This window comes from Phocoena phocoena, chromosome 2, assembly GCF_963924675.1.
Source record: "Phocoena phocoena chromosome 2, mPhoPho1.1, whole genome shotgun sequence".
In the NCBI taxonomy this organism is placed as follows: domain Eukaryota; kingdom Metazoa; phylum Chordata; class Mammalia; order Artiodactyla; family Phocoenidae; genus Phocoena; species Phocoena phocoena.
In genome coordinates, this window is record NC_089220.1 from 99,564,420 (window position 1) to 99,590,178 (window position 25,759).

At 38.4% G+C, this 25,759-nt stretch overlaps 1 protein-coding gene across 1 annotated transcript in view; it reads left to right on the forward strand.

Moving 5' to 3' along the window:
• Nucleotides 1-25,759, forward strand: part of TEX9 (testis expressed 9) — a 169,361-nt gene that overhangs the window by 84,760 nt on the left and 58,842 nt on the right. Inside the window, exons 4-8 of the mRNA XM_065871733.1 lie at nt 10,663-10,726; nt 12,488-12,567; nt 21,267-21,315; nt 22,678-22,760; nt 24,623-24,801. Coding sequence (XP_065727805.1) covers nt 10,663-10,726; nt 12,488-12,567; nt 21,267-21,315; nt 22,678-22,760; nt 24,623-24,801 — 455 coding nt within the window. The remainder of the gene's footprint in view (nt 1-10,662; nt 10,727-12,487; nt 12,568-21,266; nt 21,316-22,677; nt 22,761-24,622; nt 24,802-25,759) is intronic.

A 25,759-nucleotide genomic window follows, 5' to 3' on the forward strand; every position in this document is an offset into this window, starting at 1 on the left:
TTTTGCTTTGCGTTTCTCTGATGATTAACAGTGTTGAGCATTTCATGTGCCAGTTGGCCACCTATATTCTTCTTTGGGAAAATGTCTATTCAGGTCTTCTGCCCATTTTTTAACCAGGTTATTTGTTTTTTTGATATTGAGTAGTATGAGCTATTTATATAGTTTGGGCATTAAACCCTGGTTGGTCATATCATTTGCAAATATTTTCTCCCATTCAGTAGATTGTCTTTTCATTTTGTCAATGCTTTCTTATTTATTTATTTATTTGTGGTACGCGGGCCTCTCACTGTTGTGGCCTCTCCCATTGCGGAGCACAGGCTCCAGACGCGCAGGCTCAGCGGCCATGGTTCACGGGCCTAGCCACTCCGCAGCATGTGGGATCTTCCCGGACCGGGGCACGAACCCGTGTCCCCTGCATCGGCAGACGGACTCTCAACCACTGCGCCACCACGGAAGCCCTGTCAATGCTTTCTTTTCTTTTCCTTTCCTTTCCTTTTAAATTTAATTAGGTCCTATTATTTATTTATTTAGTTAGTTTCCTCTGCCTTAGGAGACAGATCCAAAAAATACTGCTGTGGTTTATGTCAGAGTGTTCTGCCTCTGTTTTCTTCTGGAGTTTTATGCTTTATGGTCTTACATTTAAGTCTTTAATCCATTTTGAGTTTATTTTTGAATATGGTGTGGAAAAAAGTTTTAATTTCATTCTTTTACATGTAGTAGTCCAGTCTTCCCAGCACCACTTATTGAAAGACTGTCTTTTCCTCATTTATATTTTTGCTTCCTTTGTCATAGATTAATTGCCCATATAAACGTGGGTTTGTTTCTGGGTTCACTATTCTGTTCCATTGATCTCTGTGTCTGCTTTTGTTCCAGTACCATACTGTTTTGGCTACTGTAGTTTTGTAGTATAATGATTATGGATCAATCCAAGAAAAACATATAACAATTGTAAATATGTATGCACCCAACATAGGAGTATCTAAATACATAATGCAAATGACAACAGAAATGAAGGACAGTAACACAGTAATAGTAGGGAACTTTAACACCCCACTTACATCAATGGACAGATCATTCAGACAGAAAAATCAATGAGGAAACGCTGGCCTTAAATGACACGTTAGACCAAACAGAACACATAGTACTCTATTCAAAGGCAGCAGAATACACATTCTTTTCAAGATCACATGCTAGCCCAAAAAACAAGTCTCAGTAAATTTAAGTAAATTGAGATCATATCAAGCATCTTTTCCAACTACAGTACTATGAGATTAGAAATCACCTACAAGAAAAAAACTGCAAAAAACACAAACATGTGGAGGCTAAAAAATATGCTACTAAACCAGTGGATCACTGCAGAAATCAAGGAGGAAATCAGAAAATACCTGGAGACAAAAGAAAATGAAAACACAGCAATCCAAATTGTATGGGATGCAGCAAAAGCAGTTCTGAGACGGAACTTTATAGTTATACAAGCCTGCCTCAGGAAACAAAAAAAAAAATCTCAAATAAAAAACCTAACCTTACACCTAAAGGAATTAGAAATAGAAGAACAGACAAAACCCAAAGTTAGTAGAAGGAAAGAAATAACAATCTGTTGATTGTTCCTCCTGGACCCTTGTTTCTTTTTCTTTTTTCTACATCTTTATTGGAGTATAATTGCTTTACAATAGTGTGTCCATTTCTGCTTTATAACAAAGTCAATCAGTTATACATATGTTCCCATATCTCCTCCCTCTTGCGTCTCCCTCCCTCCCACCCTCCCTATCCCACCCATCCAGGTGGTCACAAAGAACCGAGCTGATCTCCCTGTGCTATGTGGCTGCTTCCCACTAGCTATCTATTTTACATTTGGTAGCGTATATCTGTCCATGCCACTCTCTCACTTTGTCCCAGCTTACCCTTCCCCCTCCCCATATCCTCAAGTCCATTCTCTAGTAGGTCTGTGTCTTTATTCCCGTCTTACCCCTAGGTTGTTTATGACATTTTTTTTTCTTAGGTTCCATATATATGTGTTAGCATACGGTATTTGTCTTTCTCTTTCTGACTTACTTCACTCTGTATGACAGACTCTAGGTCCATCCAACTCACTACAAATAACTCAATTTCGTTTCTTTTTATGGCTGAGTAATATTCCATTGTATATATGAGCCACATCTTCTTTATCCATTCATCCGATGATGGACACTGAGGTTGTTTCCATCTCTGGGCTATTGTAAATAGAGCTGCAATGAACATTTTGGTACATGACTTTTTTTGAATTATGGTTTTCTCAGGGTATATGCCCAGTAGCGGGATTGCTGGGTCATATGGTAGTTCTATTTGTAGTTTTTTAAGGAACCTCCATACTGTTCTCCATAGTGGCTGTACCAATTCACATTCCCACCAGCAGTGCAAGAGTGTTCCCTTTTCTCCACACCCTCTCCAGCATTTATTGTTTCTAGATTTTTTGATGATGGCCATTCAGACCGGTGCGAGATGATATCTCATTGTAGTTTTGATTTGCATTTCTCTAATTATTAATGATGTTGAGCATTCTTTCATTTGTTTTTTGTTTTTTTTTTTTTTTTGCGGTACGCGGGCCTCTCACTGTTGCGGCCTCTCCCGTTGCGGAGCACAGGCTCCGGACGCGCAGGCTCAGCGGCCATGGCTCACGGGCCCAGCCGCTCCGCGGCATGTGGGATCTTCCCGGACCGGGGCATGAGCCCGTGTCCCCTGCATCAGCAGGCGGACCCTCAACCACTGCGCCACCAGGGAAGCCCCTTTCATTTGTTTTTTGGCAATCTGTATATCTTCTTTGGAGAAATGTCTATTTAGGTCTTCTGCCCATTCTTGGAATGGGTTGTTTGTTTTTTTGTCATTGAGCTGCATGAGCTGCTTGCAAATTTTGGAGATTAATCCTTTGTCAGTTGCTTCATTTGCAAATATTTTCTCCCATTCTGAGGATTGTCTTTTGGTCTTCTTTATGGTTTCCTATGCTGTGCAAAAGCTTTGAAGTTTCATTAGGTCCCATTTGTTTATTTTTGTTTTTATTTCCATTTCTCTAGGAGGTGGGTCAAAAAGGATCTTGCTGTGATTTATGTCATAGAGTGTTCTGCCTATGTTTTCCTCTAAGAGTTTGATAATTTCTGGCCTTAAATTTAGGTCTTTAATTCATTTTGAGCTTATTTTTGTGTGTGGTGTTAGGGAGTGTCCTAATCTCATACTTTTACATGTAGGTGTGCAGTTTTCCCAGCACCACATATTGAAGAGTCTGTCCTTTCTCCACTGTACCTTCCTGCCTCCTTTATCAAAGATAAGGTGACCATATGTGTGTGGGTTTATCTCTGGGCTTTCTATCCTGTTCCATTGATCTATATTTCTGTTTTTGTGTCAGTACCATACTGTTTTGATTACTGTAGCTTTGTAGTATAATCTGAAGTTACGGAGCCTGATCTCTCCAGCTCCGTTTTTCGTTCTCAAGATTGCTTTGGCTATTGGGGGTCTTTTGTGTTTCCATACAAATTGTGAAATTTTTTGTTCTAGTTCTGTGAAAAATGCCACTGGTAGTTTGAAAGAGATTGCATTGAATCTGTAGATTGCTTTGGGTAGTAGAGTCATTTTCACAGTGTTGATTCTTCCAATCCAAGATCATCTCCATCTATTTGTATCATCTTTAATTTCTTTCATCAGTATAATTTTCTGCATACAGGTCTTTTGTCTCCTTAGGTAGGTTTATTCCTAGATATTTTATTTTTCTTGTTGCAATGGTAAATGGGAGTGTTTTCGTGATTTCACTTTCAGATTTTTCATCATTAGTGTATAGGAATGCCAGAGATTTCTGTGCATTAATTTTGTATCCTGCTACTTTACCAAAGTCATTGATTAACTCTAGTAGTTTTCTGGTAGCATCTTTACGATTCTCTGTGTATAGTATCATGTCATTTGCAAACAGTGACAGCTTTACTTCTTCTTTTCTGATTTGGATTCCTTTTATTTCCTTTTCTTCTCTGATTGCTGTTGCTAAAACTTCCAAAACTATGTTGAATAAGAGTGGTGAGAGTGGGCAACCTTGTCTTGTTCCTGATCTTAGAGAAATGGTTTCAGTTTTTCACCATTGAGGACGATGTTGGCTGTGGGTTTGTCATATATGGCCTTTATTATGTTGAGGAAAGTTCCCTCTATGCCTACTTTCTGGAGGGTTTTTATCAAAAATGGGTGTTGAATTTTGTCGAAAGCTTTCTCTGCATCTATTGAGATGATCATATGGTTTTTCCCCTTAAATTTGTCAATATGGTGTATCACGTTGATTGATTTGCATATATTGAAGAATCCTTGCATTCCTAGAATGAACCCCACTTGATCATGGTGTATGATCCTTTTAATGTGTTGTTGGATTCTGTTTGCTAGTATTTTGTTTAGGATTTTTGCATCTATGTTCATCAGTGATACTGGCCTGTACTTTTCTTTCTTTGTGACATCCTTGTCTGGTTTTGGTATCAGGATGGTAGTGGCCTCATAGAATGAGTTTGGGAGTGTTCCTCCCTCTGCTATATTTTGGAAGAGTTTGAGAAGGATGGGTGTTAGGTCTTCTCTAAATGTTTGATAGAATTCACCTGTGAAGCCATCTGGTCCTGGGCTTTTGTTTGTTGGAAGATTTTTAATTACAGTTTCAATTTCAGTGCTTGTGATTGGTCTGTTCATATTTTCTATTTCTTCCTGATTCAGTCTTGGCAGGTTGTGCTTTTCTAAGAATTTGCCCAATTCTTCCGGGTTGTCCATTTTATTGGCATAGAGTTGCTTGTTGTAGTCTCTCATGATCTTTTGTATTTCTGCAGTGTCAGTTGTTACTTCTCCTTTTTCATTTCCAATTCAATTGATTTGAGTCTTCTCCCTTTTTTTCTTGATGAGTCTGGCTAATGGTTTCTCAATTTTGTTTATCTTCTCAAAGAACCAGCTTTTAGCTTTATTGATCTTTGCTATTGTTTTCTTCATTTTTCTTTTCATTTATTTCTGATCTGATGTTTATGATTTCTTTCCTTCTGTTAACTTTCGGTTTCTTTTGTTCTTTCTCTAATTGCTTTAGCTGGAAGGTTAGGTTATTTATTCGAGATGTTTCCTGTTTCTTAAGGTAGGATTGTATTGCTATAAAATTCCCTCTTAAAACTGCTTTTGCTGCATCCCATAGGTTTTGGGTCGTCGTGTCTCCACTGTCATTTGTTTCTAGGTATTTTTTTATTTCCTCTTTGATTTCTTCAGTGATCACTTCGTTATTAAGTAATGTATTGTTTAGCTTCCCTGTGTTTGTATTTTTTACAGATCATTTCCTGTAATTGATATATAGTCTCATAGCATTGTGCTCAGAAAAGATATTTGATACAATTTCAATTTTCCTAAATTTACCAAGGCTTGATTTGTGACCCAAGATATGATCTGTCGTGGAGAATGTTCCATGAGCACTTGAGAAAAATGTGTATTCTGTTGTTTTTGGATGGAATGTCCCATAAAGATCAATTAAGTCCATCTTGTTTAATGTATCATTTAAAGCTTGTGTTTCCTTATTTATTTTCGTTTTGGATGATCTGTCCATTGGTGAAAGTGGGGTGTTAAAATCCCCTACTATGAATGTGTTACTGTTGATTTCCCCTTTTATGGCAGTTAGTATTTGCCTTATGTACTGAGGTGCTCCTATGTTGGGTGCATAAATATTTACAATTGTTATATCTTCTTCTTGGATGAATCCCTTGATCATTATGTAGTGTCCTTCTTTGTCTCTTATAATAGTCTTTATTTTAAAGTCTGTTTTGTCTGATATGAGAATTGCTACTCCGGCTTTCTTTTGCTTTCCATTTGCATGGAATATCTTTTTCCATTCTGAAGTGGGTCTCTTGTAGACAGCATATATATGGGTCTTGTTTTTGTATCCATTCAGCCAGTCTGTGTCTTTTGGTGGGAGCATTTAATCCATTTACATTTAAGGTAATTATTGATATGTATGTTCCTATTCCCATTTCCTTAATTGTTTTGGGTTTGTTACTGTAGGTCTTTTCCTTCTCTTGTGTTTCTTGCCTAGAGAAGTTCCTTTAGCATTTGTTGTAAAGCTGGTTTGGTGGTGCTGAACTCTCAGCTTTTGCTTGCCTGTAAAGGTTTTAATTTCTCCATCAAATCTGAATGAGATCCTTGCTGGGTAGAGTAATCTTGGTTGTAGGTTTTTCTCCTTCATCACTTTAAATATGTCCTGCCAGTCCCTTCTGGCTTGCAGAGTTTCTGCTGCAAGATCAGCTGTTAACCTTATGGGGATTCCCTTGTGTGTTATTTGTTGTTTTTCCCTTGCTGCTTTTAATATGTTGTCTTTGTATTTAACTTTTGACAGCTTGATTAATTTGTGTCTTGGCATGTTTCTCCTTGGATTTATCCTGTATGGGACTGTCTGTGCTTCCTGGACTTGATTACCTATTTTCTTTCCCATAATAGGGAAGTTTTCAACTATAATCTCTCCAAATATTTTCTCAGTCCCTTTCTTTTTCTCTTCTTCTGCAACCTCTATACTTCGAATGTTGGTGCGTTTAATGTTGTCCCAGAGGTCTCTGAGACTGTCCTCAGTTCTTTTCATTCTTTTTTCTTTATTCTGCTCGCAGTGGTTATTTCCACTCTTTTATCTTCCAGGTCACTTATCCGTTCTTCTGCCTCAGTTATTCTGCTATTGATCCCATCTAGAGTATTTTTACTTTCATTTATTGTGTTGTTCATCATTGCTTGTTTCATCTTTAGTTCTTTTAGGTCCTTGTTAAATATTTCTTGAATTTATTCTATTTCCAAGATTTTGGATCATCTTTACTATCATTATTCTGAATTCTTTTTCAGGTAGACTGCCTATTTCCTCTTCATTTGTTAGGTCTGGTGGGTTTTTATCTTGCTCCTTCATCTGCTGTGTGTTTTTCTGTCTTCTCATTTTTCTTATCTTACTGTGTTTGGGGTCTCCTTTTTGCAGGCTGCAGGTTTGTATTTCCCATTGTTTTTGGTGTCTGTCCCCAGTGGCTAAAGTTGGTTCAGTGGGTTGTGTAGGCTTCCTAGTGGAGGGGACTAGTGCCTGTGTTCTGGTGGATGATGCTGGATCTTGTCTTTCTGGTGGGCAGGTCCACGTCTGGTGGTGTGTTTTGGGGTGTCTGTGGACTTATTATGATTTTAGGCAGCCTCTCTGCTAATGGGTGTGGTCGTGTTCCTGTCTTGCTAGTTGTTTGGCATAGGGTGTCCAGCACTGTAGCTTGCTGGTCGTTGAGTGAAGCTGGGTGCTGGTGTTGAGATGGAGATCTCTGGGAGATTTTCACCATTTGATATTATGTGGAGCTGGGGGGTCTGTTGTGGACCAGTGTCCTGAAGTTGGCTCTCCCACATCAGAGGCACAGCACTGACTCCTGGCTGCAGCACCAAGAGCATTTCATCCACATGGCTCAGAATAAAAGGGAGAAGAAGAAGGGAGGGAGGGAGGGAGGAAGGAAGGAAGGAAGGAAGGAAGGGGAAAAAATTAAGTTATTAAAATGAAAAATGACTATTAAGAAAAAAAAATTTTTTTAAGAAAAACAAAACTGACAGAAGCCTAGGACAAATGGTGAAAGCAAAGCTATACAGACAAAATCTCACACAGAAGCATACACGCTCACAAAAAGAGGAAAAGGGGAAAAAATAATAAATCTTGTTCTCAAAGTCCACCTCGTCAATTTGGGATGATTCGTTGTCTATTCACGTATTCCACAGATGCAGGGTACATCAAGTTGACTGTGGAGCTTTAATCCGCTGCTTCTGAGGCTGCTGGGAGAGATTTCCCTTTCTCCTCTTTGTTCGCACAGCTCCCGGGGCTCAGCTTTGGATTTGGCCCCGCCTTTGCATGTAGTTCGCCGGAGGGCATCTGTTCGCTCAGACGGGACGGAGGTTAAAGGAGCAGCTGCTTCAGGGGCTCTGGCTCACTCAGGACGGGGAGCGGGAGGGGTGCGGATGCTGGGCGACCCTGCGGCGGCAGAGGCCGGCATGACGTTGCACCAGCCTGATGCGCGCTGTGCGTTCTCTCGGGTAAGTTGTCCCTGGATCCCGGGACCCTGGCAGTGGCGGGCTGCACAGGCTCCCCGGAAGAGGGGTGTGGAGAGTGACCTGTGCTCGCACACAGGCTTCTTTGTGGCGGCGGCAGCAGCCTTGGCGTCTTCATGCCTGTCTCTGGGGTCCACGCTGTTAACCACGGCTCGTGCCCGTCTCTGGAGCTTCTTTAAGCAGCGCTCTTAATCCCCTCTCCTCGCTCACCAGGAAACAAAGAGGGAAGAAAAAGTCTCTTGCCTCTTTGGCAGGTCCTGACTTTTCCCCAGACTCCCTCCCGGCTAGCCGTGGCGCACTAGCCCCTTCAGGCTGTGTTCACGCCGCCAACCGCAGTGCTCTCCCTGCACTCCAACCGGAGCCCGGGCCTCAGCTTCCAGCCCCGCCCGCCCCGGCGGGTGAGCAGACAAGCCTCTCAGGCTGGTGAGTGCCGATTGGCACCGATCCTCTGTGCGGGAATCTCTCGGCTTTGCCCTCCGCACCCCTGTTGCTGTGCTCTCCTCTGCAGCCCCTAAGTTCCCCCTCCGCCACCTGCAGTCTCGCCCGCGAAGGGGCTTCCTAGTGTGTGGAAACCTTTACTTCTTCACAGCTCTCTCCCACTGGTGCAGGTCCCATCCCTATTCTTTGTCTGTTTATTCTTTTTTCATTTGCCCTACCCAGGTACGTGGGGGAGTTTCTTGCCTTTTGGGAGGTGTGAGGTCTTCTTCCAGAGTTCAGTAGGTGTTCTGTAGGAGTTGTTTCACGTGTAGATGTATTTCTGGTGTCTCTGTGGGGAGGAAGGTGATCTCCGCGTCTTACTCTTCCACCATCTTCCCCCCGGTCCAGGCACTTGTTTCTTAATGCAATTTGTTACTTTTGTGAAGACATCTTTAGTGGGGTTTGCTTTCTGAGAGAGTTGCATGTGTTCTAGATGAGTAAATCCCTAAGTGTGGTTTTGCATTTAACTTTATTAGCTTATCAGAGTTTTCACTGGTTCTAATCCAACTTACTATATTAAAGTTTTGGCATAGTGTCCCTGTACCATCTGGGTAAGATGAACTTGGAGTACACTCCTATGTGCTCTGATTACTCACAAGAGAATCTTTTCCACACACGGCTCTAGTTTCATTTCCATTCACCTGAGGTTATGGGTAGTGTTTTTGTGGTCTGTGGTTCACAGGTGTAGCCCTTTGTGACTCTCTCATTTGCATCAGTTTCTAGCTGTTAAGCTGTTTTGGCTTCTGTTCCTGTTTACTGCTCTCATTTTGAGTTGCTGCTTTATTTTTAGTGCCAGGGTATTTTCCCTAAGTTTAAGTTTAGCAATATTTCGTTCATTATATTTTATCCAGATTTCTATGGGTTTTGGAGCAGAAGAATAGCCTTTTGATTTATCTCAGCCTGCTATATTGACCAGAAACCTCTATTGGTTCTTGTTAAGGAAATGTGAAAAATCAGGTAAAGGCATCTTGAGTACAACTTTAAGTCTTTATTAGATATTTTGATTAACTTATCCTAAGATACAAAAATATTTCTTAAAACATCAGACTTTTTAAAGAAGGGATGTGATACTGCTTTTTTTCTTCCTGGGGGTGGGAGTCATCACTGGTTTGTGGTACTTCTGAATCACATATCTAAAAAAACAAGGTATCTCATTTAAAAAATTGCTCTGCATATTTTCTTCATAAAACTTCAGAAGAGCCTAGATAGTCTAGAAATGTGATCTACGAATAGAATTTAAAAGTTACATGCTTTTGAAGTTGTTTATTATAATGTTAACCTTTAAAACTGAGAAGGAGACTTCAACTAACAGGGTGAATGGTTTAGTACATTATGTTAACTTCAACTCTAGAATATTTCATAGCCATTTAAGGCACTAATTATAAAAATTATAGAGATAAATATATTCCATCTGTATTGTTATGGCAGAACAGTACAAAATTGTGTGTGTGCCTACATAAGAAAATTAGAAGGGAATTTTAAAAATGATTGGATGATGGTGGTAGGATGATGAGCAATTTTTTCTTTAAAAATGGTTTCCCACAATGGCATTGCTATTCTTACAGTCTTAATGGGACTAAATAGTATTCCTATTCTTTGCTAGATTCCAAATAGATTGAAAAAAAAAAGGAGTGGCAGGTGTAGGTGAAAGTAATCACCTGTATTCCTGATGAAGCTGATATTGAAGTATGTAGCTGAGGTATGAGCCACCTCAGGTCTGCTCACTAAACCCCAGATATACCTCCCCAGTCACCTGAACACCCCTGATGAAATCAGCCCCCTCCACACCCCACCCCACTCCTGTTCCCAATTGGAGTTGATCCCAAGAACATGGAGAGTGGAACCGAGTTGAACCCACCCAGTTTATTCTTCCCAAATAAATCATTCCACCTGAAGTAATGGCCAGGGAGAGGCTAGGAGTTACATGGTTTGAGCTTCCACCAGAAAGAAGAAGGATCATGGGGATTTGGAGATAAGCTTTGTAATAGTTGTGTTAATTTTCAAATAAAAATGTGTATGTTTTGGCATTTATTGATTAGCTAAATTGTAGTTATTGAAATTTAATTACTTTTATTTTTGTGTTACAATCTTCAGTCTATCACAATTATTATTTTCTGCTTTTAGGTGTTTAAATGCAGAATTAGAAGCAAAAGTGGCTGATCTGGTTCGACAAGCTGAGGAAGTAATAGTAAGTGAATGTACAATTAATAGTAATTCCATGTAAATGCTAGTTTTTCAACTTTTTAATTTGATGTGTAACATACATACAAAAAAGTGCCCAAAGCATAAATTTTCAGCTCAGTGAATTATCATAAATTGAACATCAATATATGCATAAGTATGTGTATACATGCATGTATATGTTTTTGATAAGCACACTTTTTTAAAAAAATTTCTTTATTTTTGGCTGCATTGGGTCTTCGTTGCGGTGTGTGGGCTTCTCATTGCAGTGGCTTCTCTTGTTGCGGAGCACAGGCTCTGGAGCATAGGCTCAGTAGTTGTGGCACACGGGCTTAGTTGTTCCACGGCATGTGCGATCTTCCTGGACCAGGGCTCAAACCTGTGTCCCCTGCATTGGCAGGCGGATTCTTAACCACTGTGCCACCAGGGAAGCCCAGCACACGTTTTCTAAAAGCCACTGAAAAAGTGTTTTCCATTTAGATATTCCAATCATCTAATTAATAGGAACATTAATATTGAATAGAATTTCCAACTATTTTAAGATTAATATTTGCAAGTAGCTATATAGAATTAGTACTGGTAATTCAGTAAGGATAGAATTAAAATGGTCTCTGGACAGAAGCTGAATAAAGGTTAACAACTACCATTAATGCTCAGATGGTAATCTGTTTCTTAAACTCTGCAGTTGGATATAACTAAGATTCTTAGGGCTAGACCATAATCAGATTTATAGTCAGGAAAAATGTAGTGAGGTTACATCACTAGACAATGTAAGCATATTTGCCCCATTCTGGCTACCAAATTGGTTATTCCTACTTTAAGCATCCCTCCCTAAGTATCAGCATTCCCAATATTAGTTGATAGGATATAGTAATATTCCTTAGAGGAATAAAGTAGCTGCTTTCAAACTTTTTAAATTTTTTATTCTAATTCATTTATAATTCTCTTTCATTTAAATCCCACCCCCACCCCACTTTGGAGTTGATAGAGGCAGGGAAGAATAGGCAATATTTTAATGTCTTAGACAGATCCATCATTATTTTGTTAGTTTAGGAATGAGAATATTTAGATAATGGTTACAGATTTACTAGTTGCATTTGTAATTAAATATTTTACTAAAAAATAAACATTTTATTACATCTTTTAGTTTTTGTCAGTGTCTGAAGAGCAGGAAAATAATTTTTCTGAAAATAATGTTCAGAAACTCAACGTTATGGTAGAGTGAGTGATTCATTATGTATTCTGATCAGAGTCCTCTAATGGATATAACTTTTGCCACATTGAATTTTTGTTTTTTCACTTTCATATTAATACATCTTCTCCAAAAACTTTCAGTCTTAGTGCTTCATTTTTAGCACTTTCATTTCTATGTGGTCGTCTTAACATTGAAGTTTTTATGATTTGAGACAAGTTTTTCTATCCATTAAATGGATTTATGTTTCCACTTCTTGTGAACCTTATTTCCTTTGCATGTTACAGAAGATGGAAGCTCTAATGTAGTTGGGAAGCAGGAGTCAGCTAAGATCATATAAAGGCATTGGCATTCTTACAATCTTGCCTTAGAACTGACTCTTTTAACCAAGAATGAGTGAAAGGGTGAAACTCCATTGTTACAGATCTTATTTTGATACCATAGCTTTTAGAATTCTGTGCTTTGATTTTATAGAAATTGTGGACAACTCTGAAATAATTAATGATCAGAAAGGCACTTGAATATATCCTAGTTTTGTACATTATTTTCCTACATGACTTTGTTTTATTTAACTAGAGAGATCAGCAAGAAGTACGATCTCAGCCTATTTCAACACAAATTAAATCATATGAAGAGGAAGATGATTACAATTTAAGGTAAGACTTAAATTCCCAAACACCTTAAAAATTTTTTTTTACTGGGTAAATGCTTTAAGATTGTTTTCTGTTTTTTTTTAAATTAAGGTATATTTGACATACAACATTATATTGGTTTTAGGTGTACAACACAATGATTCAGTATTTGTATATATTGTGAAATGGTCACCACAGTAAGTATAGTTACTATCCATTACCATACATAGTTACAGAATCTTTTTTCCCTGTGATGAAAACTTTTAAGATCTACTTTTTTAGCAGCTTTCAGATATGCCATTAGTATTATTAAGTGTAGTCTCCATGCTGTACAGTACATCCCCATGACTTACTTATTTTATAATTGGAAATTTGTACCCTTTGACTCCTTTCACCTATTTCACCTGCTCCCAACCAACCAGCCTCTGGCAACCATCAATCTGTTCTCTGTATCTATAGGCTTGTTATTATTTGTCTGTTTTTAGATTCCACGTACAAGTGAGATCACTTATTTGTCTTTGTCTTTCTCTGACTTATTTCACTTAGCATAATGCCCTCGAGGTCCATCCATGTTGTCAAAATGGCAAGATTTCATTCTTTTTTTATGGCTCAGTAATAGTTATATATATAAAAATATCATTTTATATGATACTTTAACATATATATATAAAAGCACATGTTCTTTTCTCATTCATCCATTGATGGACATTTAGGTTGTTTCCATATCTGGCCTATTGTAAATAATGTTGCAATGAACATGGAGGTGCATATATATAAAAAAATAAGTGTTTTCATTCTCTTCAGATAAATACCCAGAAATGGGGTTGCTGGATCATATGACAGTTCTCTTTTTAATATATTTTTTTAAATAGATCTTTATTGGCGTATAATTGCTTCACAATACCATGCTAGTTTCTGTTGCACAACAAAGTGAATCAGCCATATGCATACATGTGTCCCCATATCCCCTCTCTCTTGAGCCTCCCTCTCATCCTCCCTATCACACCTCTCTAGGTCATCACATAGCACTGAGCCCATCTCCCTGTGCTATGCTGCTGCTTCCCACCAGCCGACTGTTTTACATTCAATAGTGTATATATGTCGATGCTACTCTCACTTCACCCCAGCTTCGCACTCCTACCCCATGTCATCAAGTCCATTCTCTATGTCTGCCTCTTTATTCCTGCCCTGCAACTAGGTTCATCCGTACCATTTTTTTTTTTTTAGAATCTATATATATGCGTTAGCATACAGTATTTGTTTTTCTCTTTCTGACTTACTTTTCTCTGTATGACAGACTCTAGGTCCATACACCTCACTACAGATAACTCAATTTTGTTTCTCTTTATGGCTGAGTAATACTTCATTTTATATATGTGCCACATCTTCTTTATCCATCCCTCTGTCGATGGACACTTAGGTTGCTTCCATGTCCTGGCTATTGTAAATAGTGCTGCAGTGAACATTGTGGTGCTTGTCTCTTTTTGAATTATGGTTTTCTCAGGGTATATACCCAGCAGTGGGATTGCTGGGTCATATGGTAGTTCCATTTTTAGTTTTTTAGGGAACCTCCATACTGTTCTCCATAGTGGCTGTATCAATTTACATTGCCACCAACAGTGTAGGAGGGTTCCATTTTCACCACACCCTTTCCAGCATTTATTGTTTCTAGCTTGTTTGTTAATGACCATTCTGACCAGTATGAGGCGATACCTCATTGTAGTTTTCATTTGCATTTTTCTAATAATTAGTGATGTTGAGCATCTTTCATGTGCCTCTTGGCCATCTGTATATCTTCCTTGATGAAATGTCTATTTAGGTCTTCTGCCCATTTTTTAACTAGATTGTTTGTGTTTTTGATATTGAGCTCCATGAGTTGTTTGTATATTTTGGAGATTAATCCTTTGTCTGTTGTTTCATTTGCAAATATTTTCTCCCATTTTGAGGGTTGTCTTTTTGTTTATGGTTTCCTTTGCTGTGCAAAAGCTTTTAAGTTTAATTAAGTCCCATTTGTTGATTTTTATTTCTGTTACTCTAGGAGGTGGGTCAAAAGAGATCTTGCTGTGGTTTATGTCAAAGGGTGTTTTTCCTATGTTTTGCTCTAAAAGTTTTATAGTGTCTAGTCTTATATTTAAGTCTTTAATCCATTTGGAGTTTATTTTTATGTATGGTGTTAGGTAGTGTTCTGATTTCATTCTTTTACATGTAGCTGTCCAGTTTTCCCAGCACCACTTATTGAAGAGGCTGTCTTTCCTCCATTGTATGTTCGTGCCTCCTTTGTCATAAATTAGGTGCCCATATGTGTGTGGGTTTATCTCTGGGCATTCTATCCTGTACCATTGATTTGTATTTCTGTTTCTCTGCCAGTAACATAGTGTCTTGATTACTGTAGCTTTGTGGTATAGTTTGAAGTTGGGGAGCCTGATTCCTCCAACTCTGTTTTTCTTTCTCAAGATTGCTTTGGCTATTCGGGGTCTTTTGTGTTTCCATACGAATTGTAAGATTTTTTGTTCTAATTCTGTGAAGAATGCCATTGGTAGTTTGATAGGGATTGCATTGAATCTGTAGATTGTTTTGGGTAGTATAGTCATTTTCACAATATTGATTCTTCCAATCCAAGAACATGGTATATTTCTCCATCTGTTTGTGTCATCTTTGATTTCTTTCATCAGTGTTTTATACTTTTCTGAGTACAAGTCTTTCGCCTCTTTAGGCAGGCTTATTCCTAGGTATTTTATTCTTTTTGTTGCAATGGTAAATGGGAGTGTTTCCTTAATTTCTCTTTCTTATCTTTTGTTGTTGGTGTATAGGAATGCCAGAGATTTCTGTGTATTAATTTTGTATCCTGCAACCTTACCAAATTCATGGATTAGTTCTAGTAGTTTTCTGGTGACATCTTTAAGATTTTCTATGTATAGTATCGTGTCATCAAAAAATAGTGACAGTTTTACTTCTTCTTTTCCAACTTGTATTCCTTTTATTTCTTTTTCTTCTCTGATTGCCATGGCTAGGACTTCCAAAACTGTGTTGAATAATAGTGGTGAGGGTGGGCATCCTTGTCTTGTTCCTGATCTTAGAGGAAATGCTTTCAGTTTTTCACCATTGAGAATGATGTTTGCTGTGGGTTTGTCATATATGGCCTTTATTATGTTGAGGTAGCTTCCCTCTAGGCCCACTTTCTGCAGAGTTTTTATCATAAATGGGTGTTGAATTTTCTTAAAAGCTTTTTCTGCATCTATTGAGATGATCATATGGTTTTTATTCTTTAATTTGTTAATATAGTGTATCACATTGATTGATTTGTGTATGTTGAAGAATCCTTGCATCCCTGTGTTAAATCCCACTTGATCATGGTGTATGATCCTTTTATTGTGTTGTTGGATTCTGTTTGCTGGTATTTTGTTGAGGATTTTTGCATCTATATTCATCAGTGGTATTGGTCTGTAATTTTCTTTTTTTGTAGCATATTTTTGTGGTTTTGGTATCACAGTGATGGTGGCCTTGTAGAATGAATTTGGGAGTGTTCCTTCCTCTGCAATTTTTTGGAAGAGTTTGAGAAGGATGGGTGTTAGCCCTTCTCTAAATGTTTGATAGAATTCACCTGTGAAGCCATCTGGTCCTGGACTTTTGTTTGTTGGAAGATTTTTAATTACAGTTTCAATTTCATTATTTGTGATAGGTCTGTTTAATTCTTCCTGGTTCAGTCTTGGGAAATTGTTCCATTCCAAGATTTTGTCCGTTTCTTTGTGGTTGTCCATTTTATTGGCATATAGTTGTTTGTAGTAGTCTTTTATAATCCTTTGTATTTCTGCAGTGTCAGTTGTGATTTCTCGTTTTTCATTTCTAATTTTATTGATTTGCATCCTCTCCCTTTTTTTCTTGATGAGTCTGGCTAAGGTTTTCTCAATTTTGTTTACCTTCTCAAAGAACCAGCTTTTAGTTTTATTGATCTTTGCTATTGTTTTCTTTATTTCTATTTCATTTATTTCTACTCTGATCTTTATGATTTCTTTCCTTCTACTGACTTTAGGTTTTCTTTGTTTTTCTTTCTCTAGTTGTTTTAAGTGTAGGCTAGATTGTTTATTTGAGATTTTTCTTGTTTCTTGAGGTGAGATTGAATTGCTCTCAACATCCTTAGAACTGCTTTTGCTGCATCCCTTAGGTTTTGGGTCATCATGATTTCATTGTCATTTGTGTCTATGTATTTTTTATTTCTTCTTTGATTTCTTCAGTAATCTCTTGGTTATTTAGTAGCGCACTGTTTAACCTCCATGTATTTGTGGTTTTTACAGTTTTTTTCCTGTAACTGATTTCCAGTCTCATAGCATTGTGGTCAGAAAAGATGCTTGATACAATTTCAGTTTTCTTAAATTTTCCAAGGTTTGATTTGTGACCCAAGATGTGATATATCCTGGAGAATGTTCCATGTGCACTTGAGAAGAAAGTGTATTCTGCCACTTTTGGGTGGAATGTTCTGTAAATATCAATTAGATCTATCTGGTGTATTGTGTCATTTAAAGCTTGTGTTTCCTTATTTATTTTCTGTCTGGATGATCTGTCCATTGGTATAAGTGGGTGTAAAATCCCCTACTGTTATTATGTTACTGTCGATTTCTTCTTTCATGGTTGTTAACATTTGCCTTATGTATTGAGGTGCTCCTAAGTTGGGTGCATAAACAATTAAAATTATTGTATCTTCTTCTTGGAATGATCCCTTGGCCATTATGTAGTGTCCTTCTTTGTCTCTTTTAATAATCTTTATTTTAAAATCCATTTTGTCTGATATGAGAATTACTACTCCAACTTTCTTTTGATTTCCATTTGCATGGAATATCTTTTTCCACCCCCTCACTTTCAGTCTGTATGTGTCCCTAGGTCTGAAATAGGTCTCTTGTAGACAGCATATATATGGGTCTTGTTTTTGCATCCATTTAGCCAGTCGGTGTCTTTTGGTTGGGGCATTTAATCCATTTACATTGAAGGTTATTATCAATATGTATGTTCCTGTTACCATTTTCTTAATTGTTTTGGGTTTGTTTTTGTGGGTATTTTTCTTCTCTTGTGTTCTTGCTTAAAGAAGTTTCTTTAGTGTTCGTTGTAAAGCTGGTTTGGTGGTGCTGAATTCTCTTAGCTTTTGCTTGTCTGAAAAGCTTTTGATTTTTCCATTGAATCTGAATGAGATCCTTGCTGGATAGAGTAATCTTCGTTGTAGGTTTTTCTCTTTCATCACTTTAAGTATATCCTGCCACTCCCTTCTGGCCTGCAGAGTTTCCACTGAAAAATCAGCTTATAACCTTATGGGGATTCCTTTGTATGTTATTATTTGTTTTTCCCTTGTTGCTTTTAATATTTTTTGTTGTATTTAATATTTGTTATTTTGATTGATATGTGTCTTGGTGTGTTTTTCCTAGGGTTTATCCTATATGGGACTCTCTGTGCTTCCCGGACTTGGGTGACTATTTCCTTTCCCATGTTTGGGAATTTTTCAGCTATAATCTGTTCAAATATTTTCTGAGACCCTTTCTTTTTCTCTTCTTCTTATGGGACCACTATAATTCAAATGTTGGTGTGTTTAGTGTTGTCCCAGAGGTCTCTGAGATTGTCTTCCGTTGTTTTCTTTCTTATTTCTTTATTCTGCTCCTCGGCAGTTATTTCCACCATTTTGTCTTCCAGCTCACTTATTCATTCTTCTGCCTCAGTTATTCTGTTTTTGATTCCTTCTAGTGTATTTTTCATTTCAGTCATCATGTTGTTCATCTCTCTTTGTTTGTTCTTTAGTTCTTCTGGATCTTTGTTAAACATTTCCTGTATTTTCTCAGGCCGTGCCTCCATTCTATTTCCAAGATTCTGGATCATCTTTACTGTCATTACTCTGAATTCTTTTTCATGTAGATTGCCTATTTCCTCTTCATTTATTTGGTCTTGTAGGTTTTTACCTTGCTCCTTCATCTGTGTGATATTTTTTGCTGTTCCATTTTTTTTTTTATGAGTGGGATTGTGTTCCTGTCTTACTGGTTGTTTGGCCTGAGGCTTCCAACACTGGAGTTTGTAGGCTGTTGGGTAGAGCTGGGTCTTGATGCTGAGATGATGAACTCCAAGAGACCTCACTCGGATCAGTGTTCCCTGGGGTCTGAGGTTCTCTGTTAGTGTGCAGTGGTTTGGACTCAGAGCTCCCACAGAGCTTCGGCCTGACCCCAGGTTCATGAACCAAGATCCCACAAGCCACCTGGGGCAGAAAAGAAAAAAAAGAACAATAATGAAATGAAAAATAAAATCAGACTAGGAAACTAACAGATATGTTAGGAAGAATATAAAAAAATATAGATAGATGAATCAAGAACCAGAAAGTACATCAGTACCACAATAGTAAAAAGAGGAGGAGGGAAAAGGAAAAAAAAAAAAAAAAAAGGTGGGGGGGAAGTCCTTGGCTGTGGAAAGCAGGGCCTAAGCAGGGGTGAGGTTTGGGCAGTGGGCAGGGCCATGCTCAGGACCCACAGGGCTGGAAAGGGCCCTGGGGGCTGAGGGGGGGTGCTTAGGTTCAAGGAACAGAAGGGGCCCAGGCATGACCCCCATCTCTGATCTCAGAGGGCAGGGGACCTCATATGGGAGCCCAGCAGGCTTCCTGAGCTCGATTGAGCAGCCCAAACACCCTCCTCTCCTGCTTCTCTCCTGCTCCTGGGGTCTGGGAGGGCTCCTCCTGCCTGCCTCTCCTGATCTCCCCGGCCTCCCTCCTGTGCCCCCAGGACCAACGCGGCCAGGCGGGGAAGGGGGAGCCTTGGAGGGCAGGGGACCAGCCTGGGATCTCAGCAGGCTTCCCATGCCCAGGTGGGCGGGGCAGTTGCCCTCTGCTCCTCCTGGAGGGCCCTTCCCACCTGCCTCTCCTGTTCTCCTCTTGACCTCCTTCCTATGCCCCTAAGAACCCACGTGACCTGGAGGGGGGCTTTGGAGGGCAGAGGATTGGCCTGGGAGCTCAGCAGGTGTCCTGGGCCCAAGTGGGTGGGGCAAATGCCATCAGCTCCTCTCCTGCTGTTCCTGCAGGGTGCCTCCTGCAGGGCTCCTCCCACCTGCCTCTCCTGATCTCCCTGGCCTTTCTCCTATGCCCATGCAGCCTGAAGGGGGCTTGGAGGGCAGGGGATCAGCCTGGGAGCTCAGCAGACTCCCTGGCCTGAGTGGGCCAGGTGATTGCCCTCCACTCCTCTCCCACTCTTCCTCTTCCTGGAGAGTCCCTCCCAGCTGCCTCTCGTGATCTCCCTGCCCTCAGGGCACTGATCTTGTCTGGCCTCCACTTCTCCCACCTCTGTCCCCCTACATCCTACCGGCTCACTCTGGGGTTCCTCCCATCTTGGGGGTCAGAGTCCCCCACCAGCAGCTGTCAGGCACCCTAGTTGTAGGGAGATGCTAACTTTGCGTCTTTCTACACTGCCATCTTGACTCCTCCCCACTCTGTTTTTAATTTTTGAGGAACCTCCATACTGTTTTCCATAGAGGGTGTACCAAATTATGTTCCCACCAACAGTGTGCAAGGGTTCCCTCTTCTCCACAGCCTTGCCAGCATTTGTTATCTCTTATCTTTTGATAATAGCCATTCTTACAGGTGTGAAGTGATAGCTCATTGTGATTTTGATTTACATTTCCCTGATGATTAGTGATGTTGAGCTTCTTCTCATGCATCTGTTGGCAATCTATTTGTCCTCTTGGGAAAACGTCTGTTCCACTTTTGCCCATTTTTAAATCCAGTTGTTTGTTGGTTTTTTTTTTAATTGACTTTTATGAGATTTTAAAAATATATTTTTGATAGTAATCCTTTATCAGATACATGATTTTCAAATATTTTGTCCCATTCAGTAAGTTACCTTTAGTCTTGTTGGTGCTTTCCTTTGCTGTGCAGAAGCTTTTTAGTTTGATGTAGTTCCATGTGTTTATTTTTGCTTTTGTTGCCATTGGTTTTGGTGTCAAATCCAAAAAAATAATCACTAAGACTGTTGTCAAGGAGCTAGCCACCTATATTTTTCTTTTAGGAGCTTTATGGTTTCAGGTTTTACATTCAAATGTTTAATCCATTTGAGTTTACTTTTGTGTATGATGTAAGATAACAGTCCACTTTCTTTTTTTTACATGTGGCTGTCCATTTTTCCCAGCACTATTTACTGAAGAAGCTATCCTTTCCCCTTTGTATATTCTTGGCCTCTTTGTCATAAATTAATTGAGCTTATATGAGTGAGTTTATTTCTGGGCTCTGTATTCTGCTCCATTGATCTATGTGTCTGTTTTCATGCCTATACCATACTGTTTTGATTACTATAGCTTTGTATAATAGCTTGAAATCGGGAGAATGCCATTTTTCTTGGAGAGTGTATGTGGATCTGTTATTATTTAATATCTTTTTACGTGTAAGTATTAGAAATCTATAATTTGAAGATAAGGTAAGTTATAAAATACTAATAATTGGGAGCTTATAGCAGTCAGACACAATGTAAACCTTTTACCTATTTTATCTCATTTAATTCTCAAAGTATTATTTTGAAATAAATATTACTGTCCTCATTTTAAAAAATGAGGAAACTGAAGCTTAAGAGAAGTTCAGTAGATTGCCTAAGGACTTACAGATGGTATGTAATTTCACTGAGATCCAAACTACAATTAATTAATTAACAATTAGTTTTAATATGTCTCAGTTTAGTATCGTTTATTATTAACATGTGGTGTTTACTTTTTTTCTGTAGACATCCATTATTGTCTGAAGGGACAGTTGATTTACATTCAGAAACTAAGGTAAGAAATCAAACTTTTTGTGAATGTGATTATATTCTGTAGAATTTAGGTTGTTTTTTAGATTTTTCTCTTTTTTTTTTTTTGGTATTTATTATTCTCACTTTTATTGTGTTTATTGCAGGTAGGGTAGGGGGTGTTTTCTTTAAAATGCTTTTCCTGAGTCACAAGAACTCCAGGGCCCCTGCCTGTGAGTGGGCAGCTGGCACATGTCACTCCTGCAACATTTCTGGAAAGGAGAGGCAGGCAGGCCCTCCCCCAAAGGGCTCCCCAGGCCAGCTCTGCTGGCCTCAGCCCCTCTGAAAAAGAAACCCAAACCCCAGAAGCACCCCACCCCTTGGGCTCACGAAGCTGGGTGTGCATCCCTGCTACCCCACAAGCGGCTTCCTCTCCCTCCTTCCTACCCCCTTTCCTTGGGCTTCTCCGTGCTCCCCTTGTGGGCACTTCAGCCCCAACCTGCCTGCTTCCCGCGCTGCCCCGGAAGATGCTTTCGTATTTGCCAGGCTTGCCTGTTGTCTACAAGACCCAGGATGCTCACCCGGTGCACTCTGGCTGATTCTGGCTGGGCACCCTTCCCCCACCCCTGGTTGCCTCTACCCTGTGACAGTGCACTGGCCTATGGGGTAGAGGCAACCAGTCCCACCAGCCTCCCACTAGCTTGAAGGGAGCAGGTCCTAGGGCCCACAGCACGCCTTCCAGTAACAGCTAGAAATAGAATATTAGCCTTGATATTCAGAAGGGATGTCTTTATGAAATGTTGCTCGTAAAATGAATTGAGTCCTTTTTTGTCTCATAACTTCACTGAACAATTTGGAGATACATTGGAAAAATTCTAAGTGAAATTAAGTTTTCTCTCCAAAGCCCAAATTTACTAGATAGAAGATCTGAAAAAGAAAAGTATTCATATACAAAGAAGGTGATTGGGAAGGTTTATTCATTCATTTAAATATTTACAGTGTGTAGAGATCACTATTCCAGGTGCTGGGCACACTGGGATGTACAAATTCCCTACCCATGGGAATCTAGACCTAAGGAATAGAATGCGTGGAGGCCTATCTGAAGAATAACCGGTGAGGAGAATTAAATTCTGTGAATCAGAACATCCAGTTTAACATTCCACAGACTAGTTGAACATCCTTGAATCTTTGGGACTCATTTTCTTGTCTTTAAATCTCTTGGTCCTAGTAATAACTAGGTCTTTTCCAGGTATACAGTTTTGGATTTCTTAAAATATAATTTGATTAATTCTCTGAAAATAAGAATTCTTCTGTGTAGCAATCTAGCAATTCTGTGTATTACACAGTTGCCTTCCTTGGCAAGTGATTAGAGTCTAATTAATTAATCATTTAAATTCTTTTCATGTAGCCAAAGACCAAAAACGTTGATCCAATAAACAAAGTTCAAAACAAATTACACTCTGCAAGTAAAGGAAGGAAATCAAATTCAAGGTATAGTACAGTTTTTAAAGTATTACTTTTTTAAAAATTTTATAATTTATACTATCATTGTTCTTAATAAGATCTGTTTCTCTAGATCTTTTTATACCCAAAATATACAAAATTGTACTCTGTATTTCTTCTCCACATTTAATAATTTAAAACATCTTCTAATCAGAAATGTCTTGTGACACTTAATGAACATTTTGTATTGTTCTCTTAAGCAAAATTGACACATTTCAAATTTTTTAAATGTTATTTTTAGCTAGATATTTTCTTAGATCAGAAACTAGAACCTAGATGTCTTTCTCTGCCTAGTTCTCTCAAATAGACCTATACTTTTTGAACACCATGCATTATTGTATATTGTATATATTGAGATACAGAATGATTTTGGCATGCTCTCAGTAAAACTATAGTATAGTTATAATTTACATTCTATTGTTTTTGGTGAGAAAGAATTCAAGACTGTTTTTAGTACTTTAAGCATAAAAAGGGGACCCAAGAGGTTCTTTAGGATAGTAGACCTTCTAGAAAAGGAGGGTCACACCTGCAGTGGATGGTACCAACCAGCTTCTAATTCACAGTAAATTGTTAAATTTATGTCTATTGTTTACCCAAACTGATAATTGCATTATAATTCTAGAAGAATTCTTATTAATCCTTGTGTCTTTTAATTGGCTAAGTAAAATTTTTGTTTTTTGAACAAAAGAGACAAAAAATAGGGTGAAAGGATAAGGAAGAAAAAAACTAAAATTGATAGAAGAGAACATATGTTACATACATAAGTACTGTACGTACATACATAACTGGAAAGGGTTATCTTATTTTCAGACTTCAAGTTTACTTCTTAAATAAAAGGTTCTTTTTCCAAAAGAATTCTGAAGCATTTGCTTATGTGTTAAAAGTAAGTTAGGCTTTAAAGTAAGTAAAAGGTTAAAAGTAAGGCTTTCAGAAGCAAACTTGATGGATTAGGCCTGGCCCATTCCTCAACGCCATTAGAAGTGACTTTCATTTCATATTTCTCTCTTCGTTAAAGAAAAAAAAATCAACTTTTGGTAAACTTTGATCCTGCTTAAAATATGTTTTTTTAGGTGGAAAAATGAGTTTGAGCTAAGAACTGTTCACTCTGTAATTCTTTCTTAAGAGGTATTATTCTTCAGTGTTTGCAGAATTATGACTAGAGTGATATCAAATTGTACAGTTCTGCTCCAGCAGCATGTAAAATTAAATGCCACAGGCTGGATTTCACCTAGGAGGCCAAGTTCAGTACTCTTAGTTTTCATGTTCACTTGTTTGGGAGTGTTGACCTAGAACACATAATTCTCCAGCAAAAATATGGGATTATTCGGGATCAGCAGAATATTGCACTTCAGGGTCTGAAATGATGGCGAGCCACGTGCAAGTCTGCACACAGCAAGGCAAGGAGAACTCTGTTACAGAAGGAAAAAGGAAGTTAGGAGGGCTAGAGTAAACAAAGGCTTTTCATTACCTGACTTGTTGCCAGGAGTGAAGAGAAGCCTTCCTTCACACCGCGGGGCTCTGCTGTTGTCTCAGGGTGTGAGAGCTCCCCCTTCTGGTCTGCTGACTGTTAAATTGAGGCTTCTGTTTATTAATATTTTACACTGGCCATGTCTAAATGGCCTCATAAAGCCTCCTCTAGCGCAGTGGTTGTGTGATTCATAAAGATTGAAAGTCTACTAAGTCTCTTGTAATATAGTCCTTGAGAGTATCAATTGTAGATTTCATCATAAATTTAAAATTTATAATTTTGATCTGCTGTTTTATTTGGATAAAAGTCATATCTGGGAGCCATATCTCCTTTTTTATTATATGTATATAATATATAATGTGCCTATATGTGTATTTTTTAGAGTAAAATTGAAATACTCTGATGTACAAACTGCCAGCGATGTTGCCATTCCAGAGGATTTCTCAGACTTTTCTCTTGCAAAAACAATTAGCAAAATTGAAGGGCAACTGGAAGAAGAAGGCTTACCTGATTATATAGATGATGGTATTTTTTGTGGTGTTAGTGAAGACATTGGAACAGGTAGGTTGTTTTTTGTTTATTTTTATCCTTATATCACAATTATTTAGAAAATGTAGTGATGTCTTGCATTTGTTTAATGAAATAAAATTGGTTTTGAGTCAATAATTGTTGAAAATGGATGATGGGTGACTAGGGTTTCATTGAACTCATCTCACTACTGTTGTAGATGTTTGATGTTTTCCATTATAAAAAGTAAAATTAAAAAGAACTATCTGGGGAGTTCCCTTGTGGTCCAGTGGTTAGGACTTGGTGCTTTTACTGACATGGCCTTGGGTTCAATCCCAGGTCGGGGAACTAAGATCCCACAAGCCATGTGGTGTGGCTAAAAAAAAAAAAAAGAGAGAGAGAGAGAGAGAAAAGAAAAGAAAAAAAAAAAGAACTCTCTGGTATTGGTTTCATTGACCACTTTTCAAATAAGTTACATGCCCCATAGCTTAACATTAAAACATTGAAATAAATTTTTAAAAACCATATTTCTTTGAATTCCTTCCATTTAATGTTACTGAATTCTCTTTATTGTGTGTTAAATCAACACGTGTTAAAGGATAAATGAATTATTGATGTAGCATCAGGTAAAATAATTTTCTAATGAATATTATTTTCTTTCTTATAAATTCATTCTCTGCATACCGCTAGAAAAATAATACTTAGTCTAGATCATCAGAAACATGTTAGTTACCAGTAGTGCCTCTAAAATTGTTGAATTTATGAGGAGCCACCTATGCTATTATAAATTTTAAAAAAGACAGTTGAGTGTATATGAACAGTTAATGCTGAACTATAATTAATTGTAGGTTCAGACAAACTGCTTTAGCCTCTCTGTAATAGCAATTTCTTCACTTGAAAATGAAGCAGTTTGTATTAAATGATCATGAAGTTTACCCTTAAAATTCTCTGATTCTGTGAAAATCACAACGATTTACATGTATAATGATCATTGTGCTACATGCTAGTTAGT